Source organism: Erpetoichthys calabaricus, chromosome 13, assembly GCF_900747795.2.
Source record: "Erpetoichthys calabaricus chromosome 13, fErpCal1.3, whole genome shotgun sequence".
Taxonomy (NCBI): Eukaryota; Metazoa; Chordata; class Cladistia; order Polypteriformes; family Polypteridae; genus Erpetoichthys; species Erpetoichthys calabaricus.
The window spans coordinates 145,235,745-145,254,973 of record NC_041406.2 but is presented as its reverse complement, the minus strand read 5'-3'; the positions used below and the strand labels follow the sequence as shown (position 1 = coordinate 145,254,973).

Below are 19,229 nucleotides of genomic sequence, written 5' to 3'. Positions count from 1 at the left end.
TCATTTTGTTTATTTGGGTGATGTTTTACCCATTTTGGGGTTTTCTATAATGTGGTGTTATTTTCATATCTCTCTGCATAAAAGTTGATTTTCTTTCCTGTTGTTACGTCATCCCATTTTTATTTGTTTGCGCGCTTCTCCTTCTTTGAGCTTCGGTATGCTCGGATTGCTATAGCAATATTCTAGTGATCCTCCAGGAGTGCACGGCCTCTGACATCATCATCATCATCATCATCATCATCATTATCATGCCGGTACTTAAACTGTCGTGGGAACAGACCCAGCTTATTCACACTTAGATTGTTTTGGTGCTTTTCTGGTTAGGTAGACTCCCAGAGTTGCCACGAGGCTGTAAGTTCAGTTCCACGCCATTCTGGTCCCACAGAGTGTTATGTCGGCTTCAAACTAATATCCCCAAATTTTTGTTTTTAGAATCTTTCCCAATTGTAAAGATACTAGGAATCACGAATGTGCAGAGACAAAAACACGACTTTTTTTTTGTTACAGGAGGAAGGGGCCTACAACTGGAAGTTTGGAACAACACCGTTCCCCACACTCTCGATGACGTCCTGGCATATGACACCTCAATGCCAGGCTACTACACCATGTGGGTGGATTCCAGCTCCTACGCCTGGCCTGCCAACTACAACAACTTTGTTGCCCGTCTCAGTGGCTTCTTCACGCCAACAGTAACGGACGACTACAGATTTTACATCAGAGGGGACGATCGCTGTGCTCTCTACTTCAGCCAAACAGGACTTCCCAAAGATAAGGTAACGTCAGTCAGTGGAAACGCTGACCTCCCGTGGGATTTGAATGAGTGGATGGTCGTGACAGCATTCTGTTGTTGTGTCCAGTGGAGAGTGTTAGCTCCATGAATTGACCAGGTTCACTGTTGGAACAGTTGTTTCTGTTTGGAGTAGCCGTCAAAGCCACCATGATGGCAAAATGATAAGCACAACAAGAAGAAACCGGAGCTGCATCCGTAACTATAAAGGGCAGCAGTCCACAGAACAGGCCAGAAGGTCTTCAACCTTCCTGGGCTTAATTCCCACTCTAGACAGCAGCTTCTGCAGGGAAAAAGTTCCAAAAGCTTAACAAAAGCCCCCATAAGAGGGAAGAACTATCAAAAACAAAACGGTCAGAAACAAAACATCTTTATAAAAGATAAAGTATTTAGTAAGTAAACAAATTAGGAAAACGAAAGAACAAGCGAAAAAGACAAAAAGAAAACAAACGTGAAGCAGGCAAGTCCCGATACGTCAATCCTAAAGCGAAATCCTAGTCCAAAGCAAAAAGGTCGGAAAAAGCCATGAATACAAGCAAGAAGAAGGCAGTTCTCCCAAAACAACTGCGCACTACCAAAGCAAACTGGCTGATTGCTCGTCGATCCTCCCCTTAGAAAGGCCATAGTGCTTCGTGAACGAGTCGTTCTTTTTGAACAAGTCCTTTTCGGTGAATCATATGCATGAACGCATCGATTCAGTGGAGGTCCTCCCCACGTGACAACGTCATCGGCGCCTTTCGTTTCACCTAATCGTGCGTGAGTCTTGACTCATTTGACTCACAAGCAAGTCAGTCTGATGATTCTCATTCATTTGATTCGCAAACAAGTCAATTCAGTGTCGACTGTACTTGCAGCATCAGGCATAAGGGTGGCAACCAACTTGGAACCAAGGGTGGCAGGGCACGAGTAGTAAAACAAACCTGCACGTGTTTAGGTAGAGAATTCAGATCACTAGAAGACCCCGGGAGAACGTGCAAACTGGAGCCAGGATTCAAACCCAGTCTCTCAGAGCTGGGAGGCAGCAGGACTAACTTCCGTGCCAGCCTTTACTTTTATACGTTCGTTTTTGCACTGCCATTCCCCTATTACGTCAGGAGGCACCTGTCATGTCTGGAGAGTGAATTGAGATGCCCGCTCTCTGCTTTGGCCACTCACTTGTCCTTTTAGAGTCACTAATCAATTCAACACACACACACGCACACACACATCTTCAGAATGATGAGGGAATCCTCCACATTAAAAATTGATGTGGATCCCAGGGACAGCGTGCAAACTGGACACAGAAAGAGACCAGACTGGACGCTGGAGCTGATGGGCACCACCGCTAACTGCTGCAGTAGCCAGTCTGTATGGCGGGCATGACGCTTATGAATGTCCCACTGGTGTTTGTCAGGGGGTCAGCGCTCTGACAGTCTGAATGGAAACGGAGCAAAATTCTGATTTGATTTCATTAACTGCTCTTTTATTAATGCAGGTGAAGATTGCTTACCTGACCTCGGCGAGAAGCAGCTTTTTCCAAGACCCAAACCAAGCATCCCAGTTGATGCATCTTGAGGAAGACCAGGAGTAAGTTGAGTTTTCATTCCTTTATTGCATTTAAGTATGTGACTCTGCCGACACTGTGACCCCTGCACTGTCCAACAGCGATGGTCGACTGTGCTGCTGGATTCCGTCCTCCATAACGCTGAATGGAATTCAAGGAGTCTGAAAATGTTATGCTGTACACCGCCCTCTAGTGGCTCCCTGTAAAGAAATAGGATTTTCTGCAATACCCTCTGGTTTCATCAGGCTGTCGCTCGCTTGGAATCTCTTTGCTGGACCTGTAGCTCAGTAAATGAAAGTATTAACACACCTTTTATACTTTCTGTTTATTTTTTAAGGTACTATATCGAAATATTATTCCAGCAATATAGCAGTAATGCATTTGTCGACTTAGCAATTTATCAGAAGAATACGTCCTTTACCGCACTGCAGACTCCTGATGCCATCAGTGAAGTTCAGGTCATCAACACGCAGAGCATCGTTTTAATTGAGAAACAGGTCAGGTGTTCTCCTGTAGCACTTGTATGAATGACGATTTGCATATTTATCAAAATGTTTGCATTATTAAACAGCATGGCTAATGAATGTATCAAATGATACCAGAATAGATAGATATGAAAGGCCTTATATAATATATAGATAGATATGGGTTGAAGGGCATGATCTATCAAACAAGTTGAATTTTCTATTGACATTTCTATTTTTTTTCTTCTTCTTCTTTCAGGAAATTTGTTTTGTGAACTGGACATCCGAGACTCCAGTGAAAGAAGTTCAGCAGATTGTGGTTAACAGCAGCTGTTTTAGCCTGGGCTACTGTGCTTATCTCCAGTACACCCTGATCTATAACAATGAAAAAACAGGTGAGATACAAACAGTGCAGCATGAGGCCCCGCCCACACCGCACCTATAACCACACCCACTACTAAGCCTGCCAGTTGCAGTTGCAGCTGATTTCTTGCCACACCCACCAGCTCCATTTTGTCTCTGGCCACACCTCTCATGTGCTTTACCCGTTTCATAACCACACCCACCAGTCCACTCTGGCCACACCTCTTATTTCCAGCTGCATGCCAACTGCATTAACCCATTAGTCACATTGAAGTTTTTAGTGTTCTGTTGCTCTCTTTATTGAGCCTCCATACCTTCACCTTCGGCTCAGTCATTGAGTCTTTCGTGTGTTTAATTTCACTGCCTCTTCTTGACTTCCCATTCTTGTCTGGTGTGCGTGTGTTTTTTTTCTTTTGTTTTATTTTTGACACTGTTCCGCTCAGTGATTTCTGCGTTCCGCTCTTGATGCCTGCATTTTTGCCTATATGCTCACCTTTAAGCATTTTTTTTATTTATGTTTTTTAATGATTAACTATTAAGCTCTTATTCATTTTGATCAAGGTCAATACATTTTCAAGAATCCAATCAGAAAATTGATCTGATCATTTTCCTATGCTATGGATGCATTGTGTTATTGGTTTTAAAGTTTTACTGAAGTAATACATTGTGTTCATTTTTGTTCTGTCTGTCTGCTGACTTTTGTTCATTTTCAGCCCCCATTTCGGTTGACGCCTCAAGTGATGTCATTCAGAATGCTTTAAATGCCTTTGACTCAATCAAGCCAGACAGCGTTGTGGTGACAAAGACGGAGAGTGCCAGCGGGTCTGTGTACATCGTGACATTTGATTCTACTCGAGGTAAATGCAACTGTTGAAGAGCATCTGGACGAGTGTCTGTAGCTGTTAGCCACTGAAATGAGCTCGATGGACTGAATGGTCTCCACCTGTTTGTCAGACGTCACTGAACTCTTTGTGGTTAACGTGTTTTGGTTTTGTCATTCCGGGTAAGTGAGTGTAGACTGATGGTCACAAATGGCAAACGGATCCATTTTAAAATAAAATCTACGTCATAATAAAGAGTGCAGAATGTGGAGAGCTCTGAAGAATTTCAGATCCACTGTAATGAAATATACGACCTGTCACAAGTCCTCCGCCATCTTGCACCGTCACTTTACAGGGCCACCTCGGTTCAGGCCTGGTTTTTATTTGCAAGCCATAAAGCTACTCAGCAGCCACCTGACGTGCCTTCCTATTATCAGCTGATGTCGTACCTCTGGGTTTCCTCCCACAGTCCAAAGACACGCTGGTCAGGTGAACTGGTATTGCTAATGTGGCCCCAATGTGTGTGTGTGTGTGTTTGCCCTGTGATGGGCTGGTGCCCGGTCTGCTGATAGTTTCTATTTCAGATAAGGGAAGGCACTGGAGGAGTCTAAAGAATTGTTGGGGGGACAACTAGATCACCCTGTTCAGTCCGATACTGGCAACCATTTAAAGAAAAAATGGCAGAGTGGTGGCTCTGAGGTAGGGATCTGCACTGGCAGTCGGAAGGTTGCCGGTTCGAATCCCATAAATGCCAATAGGGACTCTGCTCTGTTGGGCCCTTGAGTAAGGAAGGCCCTCAACCTGCAATTGCTGAGCACTTTGAGTAGTGAGAAAAGCGCTATATCAATGCAAAGAATGATTATTATTTTTATTAACACAGTTCATCGTCACCTTGGATCGGCTTCCTAAGTCAATACTGCCCAGTAGAGCGGGTCTGTCTTTGGGGAGCTCCGTCGTACAGCCACTTCAGGTCCAACTGAGACGCCTCCTTCCAGGGACATCTGGTTTGTATAGGACTCTAAGTGGAAAGGATGGGGTCATTTGCCCCATTGGACATCTTCTCAGTGCTCTGGATGAGAAAAGAGACAATGGCATTCATGGCAGCGCTTACCCCCCTTGTCCTAGAATGATATTACATACCTCTGACGGGCCCGGGAGATGATCCTCTGACACGTTTAACGTTTGCTCCAGCTGCCCCGCGACCCTGCCCTGGATAAGCAGGCTGAGAAGGTGGATGATTGTAACTTTAATTCACTTTCTTTGTGCTTGCAGGAGATTTCAATGTCCTCCAGTATGACACGGGTGGAAGTAACATCAGCATCAGCATCTCTGAAATAACCCAAGGCAAGCCCGGCCTGGACACCTTCACCTTGATGTGGGATGGGGTGACGTCCAGTCCCCTTTCAGCCAATGCGACAGCCGGCCAGGTCTGAGGATGTTAAATACTTTAAATTCTGTCAGTATTTTTTATCAGATGTACTTGGATACAAACTATAAATAAGTCATTTTTCTAAAAGTTATGCTCTAGTTTTATGGATTAAAACATTCAAATCCTGGTACAACATTTGAGACGCTAATTGGGCCTCAATAATGTTAAATGTTGCACTCCTTTATAGGTCAATGATGAGCTGTGGGGTCTGCTCAGTGCCAAATGTCCAAGCAGCATAAACGGCTACACTGAAGGTCCACAAGTGAAGTACTTCAGGGACTATGAGACGGCTGCTGAGATGGTAAGTAGCAGCAGCTTCTCAAAGCCACCTCATGCAGTTCTGGGTCCCGGAGAGACAGAGCCAGTCCTGGCAATACTGGACATGAGGCAGGAAAGAGCACTGGTGCCACACGCACATGTTTGTCATACGTGTAATTGGGTGCCTTTTGGGTCTTTTCTTAATGGATTTTCTGTTTGGATACAATCTGAGTCGGTTGGTTTTGACTCGCATCTTGCTTTTGTTGTTTACACGACACTCTTTGATGTGTCATGTCACTGTGACCTTCATGCAGATGATGTCATGGGTACGACGATGTTGAAATGTGATAGTCACCGCCTGTATTATCCCTCAACTCTCTACAACGTATATTACCATAATCAGTTCCTAATTCAAGTAGGCCCTAGTGCTGCGTGTTGGTTTTTGGTTTTTCAGCATTTCCAGTCGTATTTCATATCCGAACTAACAGTCTTACCACCACAGAGTCCTCAGGCAATCAAACTGACTTTGGCTTCCCTCACCAGAAGCATTCAACGCTGCCTCCTAGAAGGCTGGATGGTCCACTCGGTTGAGGTGTTCCTCAAAGTGTTCCTTCCGCCACTAAACAATTTCCCCAGAAGAGCTCCCTGCTTAACACACCTTCCCTTCCTCAAGCGTTGAATCATTTGGCTGAACAGCCTCCAGATCATCCAATAAAGAGCGAGATCGATGAGCGGATTGGAATGTCGGCAGCTATTCTGCAGGTGCTATACCAGTCCATGGTGGTGAAGTGGGAGCTGAGTCTGAAGACAAAACTCTTGGCTTACTAGTCGATCTCCAGTCATGAGCTGTGAGTACTGACCAAAACAATGTGTTCATAGAGCAGAAATGAGGTTTGCTCACGGACTGGCTGGGTGGACACTCTGTGATATAGTGTGAGAAACTAAGTGATTCGGAAGACCCTCAGAGTAACGTTACTGTTTGTCTGGATCGAGAGTAGTCAGTTGAGATGGTGTGGGCATCAGATCCAGGACATGCTCGAGGGATTCTGTCTCTTGGCTGGCTTAGGAAAAACTGGGAATTCGCAAAAAAGAGCTCTAGCTGGGGACAGGGAAGTCTGGGTCTGACCTGCTTGGCCTACCGCTGCCACGGTCCCAGCTAGGCAAAGCATTTGAGAAGATGAGAATAGAGTTTGTTTTGCTCTGACGGACACCATTGTATGCTTTTCCCAAATCTAAAAAATAGGAGTAGACTGGGTTTTCATCCTTTCATGCACCCTCCAGTAGCTGTGCCAGGGAGAAGAACTGGTCTACTGTTTCATCCATCCAGCCATCCATTTTCCAACCCGCTGAATCCGAACACAGGGTCATGGAGGTCTGCTGGATCCAATCCCAGCCAACACAGGGTGCAAGGCAGGGAACCAATCGTGGGCAGGGTGCCAACCCACCACAGGACACACCAAGCACACACACTAGGGCCAATTTAGAAGGTCTACTGTTTCGCAGCCAACAATTCAAATGGTTCCTCCTCTGTCTTTGGCTCAACAGTCAAATGGAGTCTTCCCTCCAGCAACCTGTGCCTTAACTGGGAGGCTGAGGAGTGCTATCCATCTGCTGTTGGAACACACCCTTTGGTCATGTCTTTTGGACATAGGAGAAAAATGGAGATCCTGGGAGGAGACATCATGTAGGTGTGAGAAGAGCGTGCAGAAACTGTACAGCACTTGGGTCTGGGATTGAACCCTGGACTCTGGACCTGGGGGGCAACAGGATTAAATGCTGTGTTTGATTCTGCAAAGAGCCACAGACCCATGGAAGAAATGACCAAGTCATGTGTGGTGGAGAGCAGAACTTTAGGAACCTTCAAATCTCAACTCAGGAATCTCGGTGAATAGGATGATCGGCCTCTTCTCATCACAGTTGGTTTAATGTACGCAGCAGGATGGGGTTCAGCTGACAGTGTCTTTCTTTATGGCCCAGTGCTTTGTCCTCTTAGCCATGCCTGATGTTCAGAATGTTATCATTGTCACTCTGTATTGTGTAAGAGACCCAATCAGATTTCAGACACGGCTCACAAAGTGTGGTATTAATTCAAATTGTCTTTCTAGCCAACAGGAAACCAGAGGGGGACACGTGTGTTCAACACGGAGGCTTTCTGTGGATCTTACAGTCTTATGACCCCCCAGATACTATTTGACTCCAATGACGTGACAAGCTCAGGACTCCCATATGGCAACGTTTCACTACTCACTTACGACACGGTGAGCTTTTTCATGGCACTTCTATGCGATTGGCAGCCGTAGTAAATTTTGGGCAGGTTGTGTATGGCTGAGCTGTGATGAGGTTCAAGTTCTAGTCTGTGCTGCCAAAAAAAACTCACCTGAGGTCCAGCCAGGTCAGGAAGGAGATAAAGGAGGACGTGAAGCTTGCGGAGACCTGTTTGGATGTGACAATCAGTGTAGCCGCCGAGGCGTAAGGCATTGTCAAGCACAGGTAAAACGCGTGTCGAAAGAAATCTCACAGTCCAAAAGTTCATTTTAAAATATTTAGTGAAAGTTAAAAGCAAGTAATCCACACAAGAATAAAAGAAAACATTGTTACACATGTAGAATAAAAGCAAAAAACTTTAGCTATTTCTATACTTAAAAGTTCTTATAATTTCTTCTTCTATACGCCTTAAGCGTACGGTGCATCACTTAAATGAACAAGTTTTCTTTACGTGTTACTTCACACATTCAAAGAGCCGTAGACCATCAAGCACGGTCACGTGTACGATAACGAGCACGGTTAAAAACCGTATGCCTCTCCACCTTACACATGGCAAGGCTGTCACTAACTAACTAACTGAAGAATAATCTTTACTTAAAGCTGTTAGAAATGGCAAGAATATACCAATACAACAGTACCCATGGGGGGCCATAGGAGCCTCCCATAGTTTATGCATTGTCATCTAGTAAGATATTTATGAATCTTATATAACTAGGAAAATGGCTTACAATCAGTATTTAAGTACTTAAACAGACTATGATCAGTTGTGTATTCCTCTCTTTTCTGTTCTCTTGTCTTCGATTTGTGGGGTTCTGGTATTAACCTTGACATTCTTTAACTCTTTGAATATTTCTCTCTATTATATAAAAAATAGGGGGAGACGAGGGAGATGAGACGTGATCTTCTCGGAAGACACTTTGAAGTCCCGCAAGACTACTTGAACGATACGCCCTGCTTACAAACAAATTCTCGGAGATACTTTAACGTCCCGCGAGACAAAGAAGTGAGATAAAAGGACAGCTGTTGTACAGGCTTTAAATGATTGTCGCGCAGCGTGACATGCAGATCACGCAGCACGTCACAAGCAGCGGCAGCTGCTGTACAGGCTTTTAAATGATCAACGCGCAGCATGACATGCAGATCATGCAGCACGGCACTAGCAGCCCCAGGGGAGGTGGGGGGTAACTCATTCACTACAGCTTTATTACTGGCAAATATCAAGAAATAAAAAATGAATAAATTGTATGTCCAGATAACCAAATCCAGGGGTTGGCGAGTGAAGCGAGCAGGGGGCTGAGCCCCCTAGTTTTCCAAATAAACATAGTTTCTGAAAAGCAATAGTTTCAGATAGAAATCAACATAAAACGTCTGTTGCTGCATTCTGTGGCTGCCAGTTTGCGAAGAATGTGCGGCAGGCTTGCGGCCCAGGATGTCTTTGCGTGGCTTGGATACAGTCACAGTGCATTGCAATCTTGTTTCTACCTCTTATCATTGTTAAGTAGCAGTCCTCCCTGGCGAACATTGTCAGTGCAAAAATTAGCTGGGGACCATTCAGATGAAGCTGGAACCTCACATTCATTTTCGATCACTTGTATCAAAATCTGAGTCTGACAAGTCATAGTCCAGTTCAGAGATAATAGGCAAAACGTCATCCACGGAGTATTTTGCTTTACGCATTCGCTTTGATCTCTTACCAGATGTCAGTGCCATTTTTGCCGTTGTTTGTGGCTTGCTACTCATGCGAGCGCAGGAAATCTTGGTCAAATCAATGAATCTAACTTTCATCTAGAGAGTCCAACTAAAACATAATGGTTGGTTTTGTCACAGTTCACAGTCGATTACCATCATCAACTCCTCCTTTTGACAAAAGTCGACATCAGCCCTGAAAGAGTTAAGATTGAACAGGATGGGATGTTGGGACAGCTGAGCTAGCAGTGACAAATGGACGAATGGTCTCCTCTCTTTTGTCAGATTTCTCAGGTTCCTATATTAAATGATTTTCAGTTCAATGATTACATTTGTAATCATACTCAGAATAGTGACAGCAATGCAACACTAACGAAAGATCACTCAAAACAGAACAGACTGCACCAATCACGAAAGTAATGAAAAGATATTTGTGTAATTCCAGATTCCTACACAAATAGCAGAGATGCATTTTGAGTGAGACATTAACGAGAATAAGCAGGCTAAAGGTGTACTTTTTATTTCTTCAGCTGTGCTTTGCGTACCGAGGATTCATCAGCAATACCATTGGAGTGACGTTCTCCTACGTCCAGACAGGCGCCAAATCCCCAAGTACCTCGAATGGCCTGTTGGTGGTCGACATTACTCAGGGGGCTGAGTGAGTATTAGCGACATTCATTATTTACATTTCATGAAAACAGTGGGTGCCAAGTTTAGTGCTTCTGCTTCATGGGTCCAGCATCCTCATTTCGAATCCCGTGCCTCGGTTGTTATCTTTGTGAAATTCATAACCTTCTTCTGTGTCTCAGTAGGTTTTCCCCCAGTACCCCCAAACTTATCCAGATTACATTAATTGGCATTTCCAAGCTGCCCCTAATTCTCACCGAAAACTCTAGATGTTGGCTTCAGCTCCTCATGACCCCAAAGATAATTAAGTAGATTTGAGAATATAGATGTGTATGAGAACAGGGTGGGCTGGGGAATCACTGAGACCCGCGTCTTAGCTGGCACCCAAAGGTGTGAGGATTACCTGCCTTGACGTGGATTCTGAAATGACGTCAAGTGAGCTCAGCAAATGGACAGATGGAGATTATGGGAAAACATCAAGAGCAGCCAAAATTATATGTGATTATTGCCCATTAAAACCAGTTTTTGTATGTTTTGCTTCCCTTTCTTAAGGTTTTATGTTAATATTTGGTATATTAGTCTTGCATCCATCTAAATTCAGCTATTGGTTTACTTTATCTGCGTGAGTTTTACGTTAAAAATTAAATAGAGTGCTTCTCTATTTATAATTCTAGAATATTGTAAATCAGGCCTGCCAACAGTGATACCTGATAATAACACAACAACGGGACATGTAGAAGCAACACTGATACTTAATGGGAACGTAATGCTGTCATGTGTAATAACAACAGAGACGTAAGATAGCAACATGTGCAGCGGCACCACAAACGCCTGATGGCATTGCAGTGATGAAGCCATGATAGCAATGCAATAACAGGGACGCATGACAGTAACACAGCAATGTGACACCTAGTGACAACGGTGATATAGAATGGCAACGTAGTGACGTCACATGTAGCATCAATAGAAACGCTAACATTGCACTTAGTGATAACAGTGACGCGTCAGAGTCTGTCACAAAAGATGACCACAGACATCAAAAGGTTTGGGGCAGCCACCCATATATTGTGCCCTGGCTGCCAGTGAGTTGAATTGGTTGTGATGTTCACAGGTTGGAGTCCAAAACAGAACTGATTGTAAAATGAAGAGATGGCAGCTTCAAAGCCAGAGACAGGAAGTGACGACATCGCTGGCGCCAGGACCTAGCGAGATCTCCTGTGGATGGTCTGCAGAAGATTAAGAAAGAGCGTTAATGTGGCTCACCACCTCCTTGGTCTGGCGGGGTGGCACTATTCTTAAGGCCTTTCATCTGTCTCTCTCCCAATCGCACATGTGTGACACATCACACATTACGACTACAGAGGTGCTTGGGAGCAACACGGTGACGTCACAGGTAGCTGCAACAGTGATATATAATAGCAACATAATGACGTCACATGTAGCATCAATAGAAACACTAGCATTGCACTTAGTGATGTCATTGCGATTCTCTAACGTGTCATTGTTATCACACATAACGACAACAGAGATGCTCGATAGCAACGCAATGACATCACAGGTAGTGGCAACAGAGACACACGATAGCAATGCAATGATGTCACACGTAGCAACAAAAGAGACTCACGATAGCAACACAGTGACATCACATGTAGCAGCAACAGACATACATGTGACATCATTGCAATGCTATCATGTAGCAACAGCAGAAATGCACAAAAGCGTTGCAGTAATGCTACCTGACACCTAGCGACAACAGTCAGTCATTATCCAACCTGCTATATCCCAACACAGGGTCACGGGGGTCTGCTGGAGCCAATCCCAGCCAACACAGCAACCAATCCCCAGGCAGGGCACCAACCCACCACAGGACACACACACCCGGGACACTTAAGAATCGCCAATACACCTAACCTGCATGTCTCTGGACTGTGGGAGGAAACCGGGGAGAACATGCAAACGCCACACATGGAGGACCCGGGAAGTGAACTCGGGTCTCCTTACAGCGAGGCAGCAGCACTACCACTGCGCCACCGTGCCACCCTCCTAGCGACAACAGTGATACATAATAGCAATGTAATGACACAACATGTAGTGGCAACAGAAACACATGATAGCAATGCAATAACATGGCATGTAGTGATAAGAGTGACACATGATAGTAACACAATGACGTGACACTTGGCGACAACAGAGACTTATGACAGGAACAAGAACAGAGCAAATGAAATGTTAGCATTGCTAGGGATGAATCACAAGAACATGACAGTATGGTGATGGCATTGTAATAAAGATCAAGTTAATTAATGTTCCTCCCGTGTCCCCAAACATGTTTCACAGTCCCCAGTGCCTGCATCTTGTCCAGGGTGGGTTTCCACCTGCCACCCCTGTACCTCTGGTAGGCTCCTTCTCCTTGTGACCCTAAACTGGACTAAGCTGCCTTGAGATTAGAGAAAGGCATGAGAACTGGTTGGCACCTCAAGGTGCGAGGATTGTGAAACTGAATTAGGTGATCTTACAACCCAAAAGGTTTAATGGAGGTTATGAGAAAACAGCAAGAGCAGCCAAAGTTCTATTGGACTGTTAAGCCTTTTTAAATTCTCCAGTCGTGTTTCCCATTAGTGTTAGTGTTTAACTTGATAGATTCTGTCTGTAATTAGCTTTACTTTGACTTCATTTGCATGAATGTTGCCTAGAGATTGTTTCCAGCTCCTTTTTAAAGTGTCTGTTTTCACCTTCCCCAGGTGGCAGTACACCTGCATTGACCTTCGGCAGAGTTTGCAGGCCTCATATCCTGGATCTTTTTATTCACTCCAACAAATTACTCTTTCCCAGAGCGATCCAAACCAGGATTTCTTCATCGACACGGTCTACTGGGGAAGTGGACCTTCATCATTCAGCCCACCAGGTAAGAGAGTGCAGCCCGTTAGAGCCTTGTGCTAATCTCACAGCAACTCAATGTGTGGATCGAATCAAATCTATGAGTTACCTGCCCGTATCTGAGTTACGTGGGTGTGCATCAGTGAGCATCAAACCCCACCATATTCTAGACTTGTAGACTAAGCAGCGTTTTATAAGCCGTGGCACAAAAGCACATCAAAGCTATAAATGCAAATATTGCAAATTTGATCTCGTATTTACTGTACATGACCGGAATAATAAGCAAAAGAGATGGCAAATGACCTCCTCCAAAAAATGGTAAACTGATCAGTCAGGCTGAATCGGAGTGCTATGCTGATATTGTAGACAGAGAAGCAAAAATCCTGAAATTGAAAATATCAAAAGATCACAACACCTATGTGACCAACGTGGAAAATGTGGTGTGATTAAGTGCATGAATTCAGAAAGGTAACCAAAGTCAGAAAACGGGCCCCCATCAGAACCCAGATAAACGTGAGAAAAACAATCATCCAAAGCAACCAGGGGCTTGGTGTGACTACAGCCCACCTTGGGCGAGAGGTGAGGTGAAGTCATTTTGGCCAGAGGGTCTCGTCTGAATTGCTCAGGTCGCTGACTCTTTACTGACTGCCTGTTCACGTCTTAGTAAGGATTACAGAGCAGTTTACCGTCTATGAAAAGCAACTCCATAGTCCTACCTGTCGTTTGCTATGAAAATGGCATTTTGAAATTTGAATGTTACCGCTGAAAGAATGGAGGCACTCTTTGTGTAACCCTCAGTGAACCGATTCCCACCAAGGTGGTCAAATGAACGAGTTTGTGGACAAAGGAATTCCCAACACAGAATACTCACCAGTGTACTCGAGTCTTTCAGATCTGATCAGGTTAAACAGCCAGTCCGGTTGGTGTCTTATTTTAATCAGTAAATAATGAATTATTTTATGAATTCTTACCAACACATTTCTCTATTTTTCTTGTTACGCGGAGAAGCAACAGTTATGTAGCTACAACGCGTACAACTGCTATAAGGTGACTGCATTGCATAACCGTAGAAGGCACGTCACCCTCTGTCATTTTTCCAGACATATCTTATCCCATACAAATCCATGTTAAAAATTCCCAACATTGTGTGGGAATTAAGAGACAAAGCTCATCGTCCAAACTGAAAACTAAGTTCTTCGACTAACTAATGGTCATTACCATCATCAACCTGCTAAATCCAGTTTAGGATCAGTTCAGAGTGTCCATCCCAGAAGCACAGGGCACAAGGCTGCTCTGTTGGCCACTTGAACAAGGCCCCTAACCTGAAAATTGATCCAGGGGTTGCGTACCATGGCGGACCCTGCGCTCTGACCACCCAAAAGGTCATGCCGAGGAAAAGACCATTCCTCCTTGGTAATGGATTAATACAGTGTTATCAGAGCAAAATCAAATTGGGAAGAGTGCCAGGTCACCAGAGGGCCCATTCACACACCCACTCTTGGGCTAATTTGGAAATGCCAGTCCAGTGAAGTGACCTGGGGGTCTGTGGGTGTGTGCAACTTTTTAGTTAATGCAATGGGTCTCGAGTTCTGTGCTTGTATCCGCGGGGTGCTCGCTGTGGAGCACATCGGCACTCCACGTATTATAATTAGGATACCGCATCCTCAAGGATATACAAAAGTAGCCAATTTGTCTAAAATGGGGAGCAGGAAAAAAACCACAAGAAGATAAGAAAGGAAGAATCAGGAGTGTGAACCAGAATGGTTGAAAGAGAGTAGAGTGGTCAAAGACACTGAGGGGGGGAGGATTATTTAGGTACTGATGGAGACTCCACTGCACTTTGTTTTGGGACACTGTTGCCACTGTTTTGTGTCCTCATTTGTCTAAGTCCATCTCAGTCTATGACTATCTATGTCCCGGGTTAAGGGAGGATGACAACTGTGGGCAGCCCAAACATTGCAATTGGTGGCAGAAGTGGGATGGACTAGTGGAAGTGATGAATGAAGATGGGTTGGAGACAGCAAAGCCGATTTAGTGCTTCACACCACAAGAAGACCCCAGCTACCCAAGCACGAAGGACTGTTTTGACTTCTGATCTTTTAACAGATTTTACACAAACTCCGTGTTGTGTGTCCTCCTTCACTCTAGTCATTCTGGGTCTACGACTACCAAAGTCTTGGGTTCAAGGGAGTATGGCAACTGTAGAAAACCCGGGCACCACAGTAAGTCTTTAGAGATGTGAAGACCCACATAAGCATGGGGGGGATGTTCAGATCTCATGTAGACAACATCCTAGTGGGGAGTTCCAAATTGAGGACACTGCATATGTGAAGCAGCAGCTCCAACCACTGTACTCCCATGCCCCCAGACTAATAATCCTCTCTCAATAGTCTGACACATGCAAAAGATTTATTTATTTATTTATTTATTTATTTATTTATTTATTTATTTATTTATTTATTATTTTTACCCAAAGCTAGGACATTGTAAAATAGGTAATGCCATCTATTAGAATGTTCATACACTGATGTGACACATAGTGACAGCAGTGAGCAGTTGGCATAATCAAGACAGCCACAACCCTTCTAATAGCAACTAAAACGGTGGCATCAGCAGGGTTGAATCACAAGAACCCAGATGCACGATGACTTCATTGTCATAATGATAATAAAAATAAACAGTTACTGTATAAGAGAAAACACCAAACCAAACGGATGGCATGGTGGCACATTGGTAGCGTTGCTGCCTCGCAGTAAGGAGACCCATCTGGGTTTGCTTCCTGGGTCCTTCCTGCGTGGAGTTTGCATGTTCTCCCCGTATCTGCGTGGGTTTCCTCCCACAGTCCAAAGACATGCAGGTTAGGTGGACTGGCGATCTTCATTTGTCCCTAGTGTGTGTGTGTGTGTCCTGCGGTGGGTTGGCGCCCTGTCCAAGGATCGGATTCTGCCTTGCGCCCTGTGTTGGCTGGGATTGGCTCCAGCAGACCCCCGTGACCCTGTGTTAGGATATAACGGGTTGGAGAATGACCGACCAAACCAAACGAGAAGAACTCGAAAGGTGCCAGAACTTTAATTCAGAAGGAGAGGCAAAGGAATTCTGGCAAGACTGAACGCCATAATGAAGGCACGCACTAATGGCTGTCCTTCGATGGACTGGTGCCCCATCCAGGGCTTGTTCCTACCTTGCGCTTTATGCCAGCTGGGATAGGCTCCAACAGACCTCCACGACCCTGTGCAGGACTAAGAGGGTTAGAAAACTTTGTGGGATTCCATGTTGGTTCGGACCCTGACCTTGTTAGGTCAAGCGTGTAAAGGATGGCCACATCTTACCTGAGTTTTGAACTGCTATGTGAAAGCATGTCCTTTCTGTTCACAAGTTTGAATTTTTGATTGTGTTTTGGTTTTCACAAAAGTAACTTTTTTGTCTTCCCTGTTCCTGATCTCTGATTTTTGGATTGAATTCCCAGTTGGTTTGAAAGATTGGATCGACTTTTGTTTCTGACCTCGGCTTGCTTTCTGATTGTGTGGTTCTCCCTGTCTTTACATAAATAATTGCACTGTTGCCCTGTGAGGTGGTACAGATAATCAATGTCGCATATCTAATTCCTCTGAAAACACCCGAGACCCGCTGCCTGTTAATAATGAAGGGCTTCTCTTTGATGCATCTGTTTATTTGATTTTTTTAGACTTGCTTTTGAGGAGAAATGCTGCTTTGGCAGAACGAGGGGTCTTTGTGCACAACATCGACGTGGTGAAGAGCCAAGAAGCGGGGACTTCCAATAACTGCTACACAATCTCACTCACCCCCTTCAACTGCGGATGTGATTTTCCGTTATTGGGTATTGCCTTCGCACAGGTTAGTTACTGTAAAATGAATCACCATATCAGGAAGCTTCAAAATTCAGAAAGAAATTGGTCAGAGACAAAAGGTACTGAGAAACCAAAACCAAAAAAGCCAAAAGTCAAAAAGCAAGAAAAGATCTGATAGCTCAGGAAGAATTAAACACAAACCAGCACCAGAAAAAGTTTGTGAAGTGAATCCGGAATCTTGGACAGCAGGAAGTCCAAGTCACCAACCTTTCATACTGTGATGACATCACGGGTCATGACCTCTGGGTTGTCACAAGGTAGCAATTGGAAGTCATTGCAAACAACAAGATGCTTTCCAGGGTACAATATGGTGGCTCGCCCAAGAGTCAAAATAGAGGCATAGAAAAACAAAAATATAAAAATATTGAACCAAATATTGAGAATGACAAACAAAATAACAAAATGTGCCGTGTAGGTAGTTTTTGGTCATTTTTTGGGTTACCTGCATCATATCCACAACCTAAGAGAAGTATACACACATTATGTGGTTTTAGTACTCAAGAATTCCAAGCGTTTCATTCATTTCCACTGCTCTAATTAGAGTACAGTGTATGGCCACTAAAATGCTGTATTGCAGACCCCGATACCGTGCTGTAATGTTTAACTTCCTTCCAACAGAGATGGCCAAATGGCTGCATCACAGCAACACGTGCCCAAAGCCCCACACACCCAGATGGTCTTGAGCATCCTGATTCAATTCTGTACAATTAAAGGGACAGACTACAATCTGCTAAATCAGAAGGGTGTTTCAAATGGCACCACATTCTACTTTCTATATTTTGGAATTTTTGTTTGCAAAGCTTGTCACCTGAAGGAGGCGTCACCAAGTCCCCAAACCCCAAACACAGGAGACCCAACACAACTCCGGGTTTAATGAATGGATTTTTAATCCAACCAGCTGCAATGATATGATGGACCCAGACAATCACAAAACTGTCTCTTGTCTCCTTCTCTCCTCCCTTAAGTTTTTCCCCGCTACCTCCCAACTCTGACTCACCTGGATGAGGCTGAGCAGCTCCTTTTATCTTTGACCCAGAATTGCTTCCTATGGGCAGTGCCCTGGCACTGGAAGTACTCCTGCGTCTAACGGAATTTCCAAGTAGGAGGGATCACGCATTCCTGCAGCACCCCCTGGTGGCACGCACAGAACCTGACAAGGCTGCTCTATCAGACTCCATTCCCCAACATGATTTGCAGGTGTCCAACAACAGTGGTGTCGCCCAAGGAGTCTGGCATCCACTGTGTCAGGATAGCAAAGTAGACCTGACAGGTTGTCTCCCCCCATCCTTCCATCCTACTGGCGGGGTAAGGAGTCAGATCCCATCCAGACTGGGACACCCGCACATGTGTGCTGTCCACCACAAGATGCTTTTCATTATCACAACTCTTGGTGTTGTGATTCAGATACACAGTATAATTCTTTACCTTGTAGATATTTCATAACCAAAGTTTTGTTCTACTTGTTCCTGATACGTCAATACTGTTTGGAAGCTTATTTTGACATGTAAGGAAATAAGAGTAACATTCATAGTGCATTCTTTAGTAAAAATGTTACGAATTTTGCAACGTATTCTACTGTAACATACTGTATGTGTCCAACAGAACTAATTCTGTAAAAGCCTAACCTTTAGTTTGAGAGGTAGGACATGAATATCGAGTGAAGTACAATGAAGTTCTAGCCAGTTACTTCAAAATAGCAGAAAACAGACAACAGCGAGGCTGAGTTTAAAGGGTTAATAGAAATGGACCTACTTGACCATTACGAAGTTGCTCCATTTAATTTAAATCCCCTGAAGAGCAACACCTTTTCCTTTTGATTTGAAAAAGTACACACGTGTGAAAACTCACTGTCACCACTTGTGCCATTTGGCAGGTTCTTTCTGGAGATGGTGAGACGACTGCCACCTATGGAGGGTCCAACTGGGATGTTGCGGCGACTATGAAAGTAACGAGACTTCAGCCTGCATCTCCACCAGTCGGCGGTGTATTTGACCTGAGCATCTATGGACAAGTGGTCAATGGTAACTGAAAACAAACACATCAGAAATTTGACAAACGAGAAGAGATCCTTCAGTCTATGAAACTCGTCTCTTTAGATAATAGCTAAGCTGTGCCAGTACCTCATCCAGAGCCTCCTTAAAGGTTAGGTTAGGTTAGGTTAGGTTAGGTTTCTTTATTTAGTCATGTTTACACAGGTAAACATGAAATTTGCCTTCTCAGTTGCATCTAATAACAGGTAA

At 44.4% G+C, this 19,229-nt stretch overlaps 1 protein-coding gene across 1 annotated transcript in view; it reads left to right on the top strand.

The window, feature by feature from the left end:
- Positions 1-19,229, top strand: part of pkhd1l1.1 (PKHD1 like 1, tandem duplicate 1) — a 148,318-nt gene that overhangs the window by 24,916 nt on the left and 104,173 nt on the right. The window contains exons 13-24 of the mRNA XM_028790902.2: positions 508-773; positions 2,262-2,353; positions 2,668-2,827; positions 3,054-3,189; positions 3,871-4,014; positions 5,251-5,405; positions 5,595-5,708; positions 7,771-7,923; positions 10,147-10,274; positions 12,985-13,148; positions 16,806-16,975; positions 18,863-19,010. Coding sequence (XP_028646735.2) covers positions 508-773; positions 2,262-2,353; positions 2,668-2,827; positions 3,054-3,189; positions 3,871-4,014; positions 5,251-5,405; positions 5,595-5,708; positions 7,771-7,923; positions 10,147-10,274; positions 12,985-13,148; positions 16,806-16,975; positions 18,863-19,010 — 1,830 coding nt within the window. The remainder of the gene's footprint in view (positions 1-507; positions 774-2,261; positions 2,354-2,667; positions 2,828-3,053; positions 3,190-3,870; positions 4,015-5,250; positions 5,406-5,594; positions 5,709-7,770; positions 7,924-10,146; positions 10,275-12,984; positions 13,149-16,805; positions 16,976-18,862; positions 19,011-19,229) is intronic.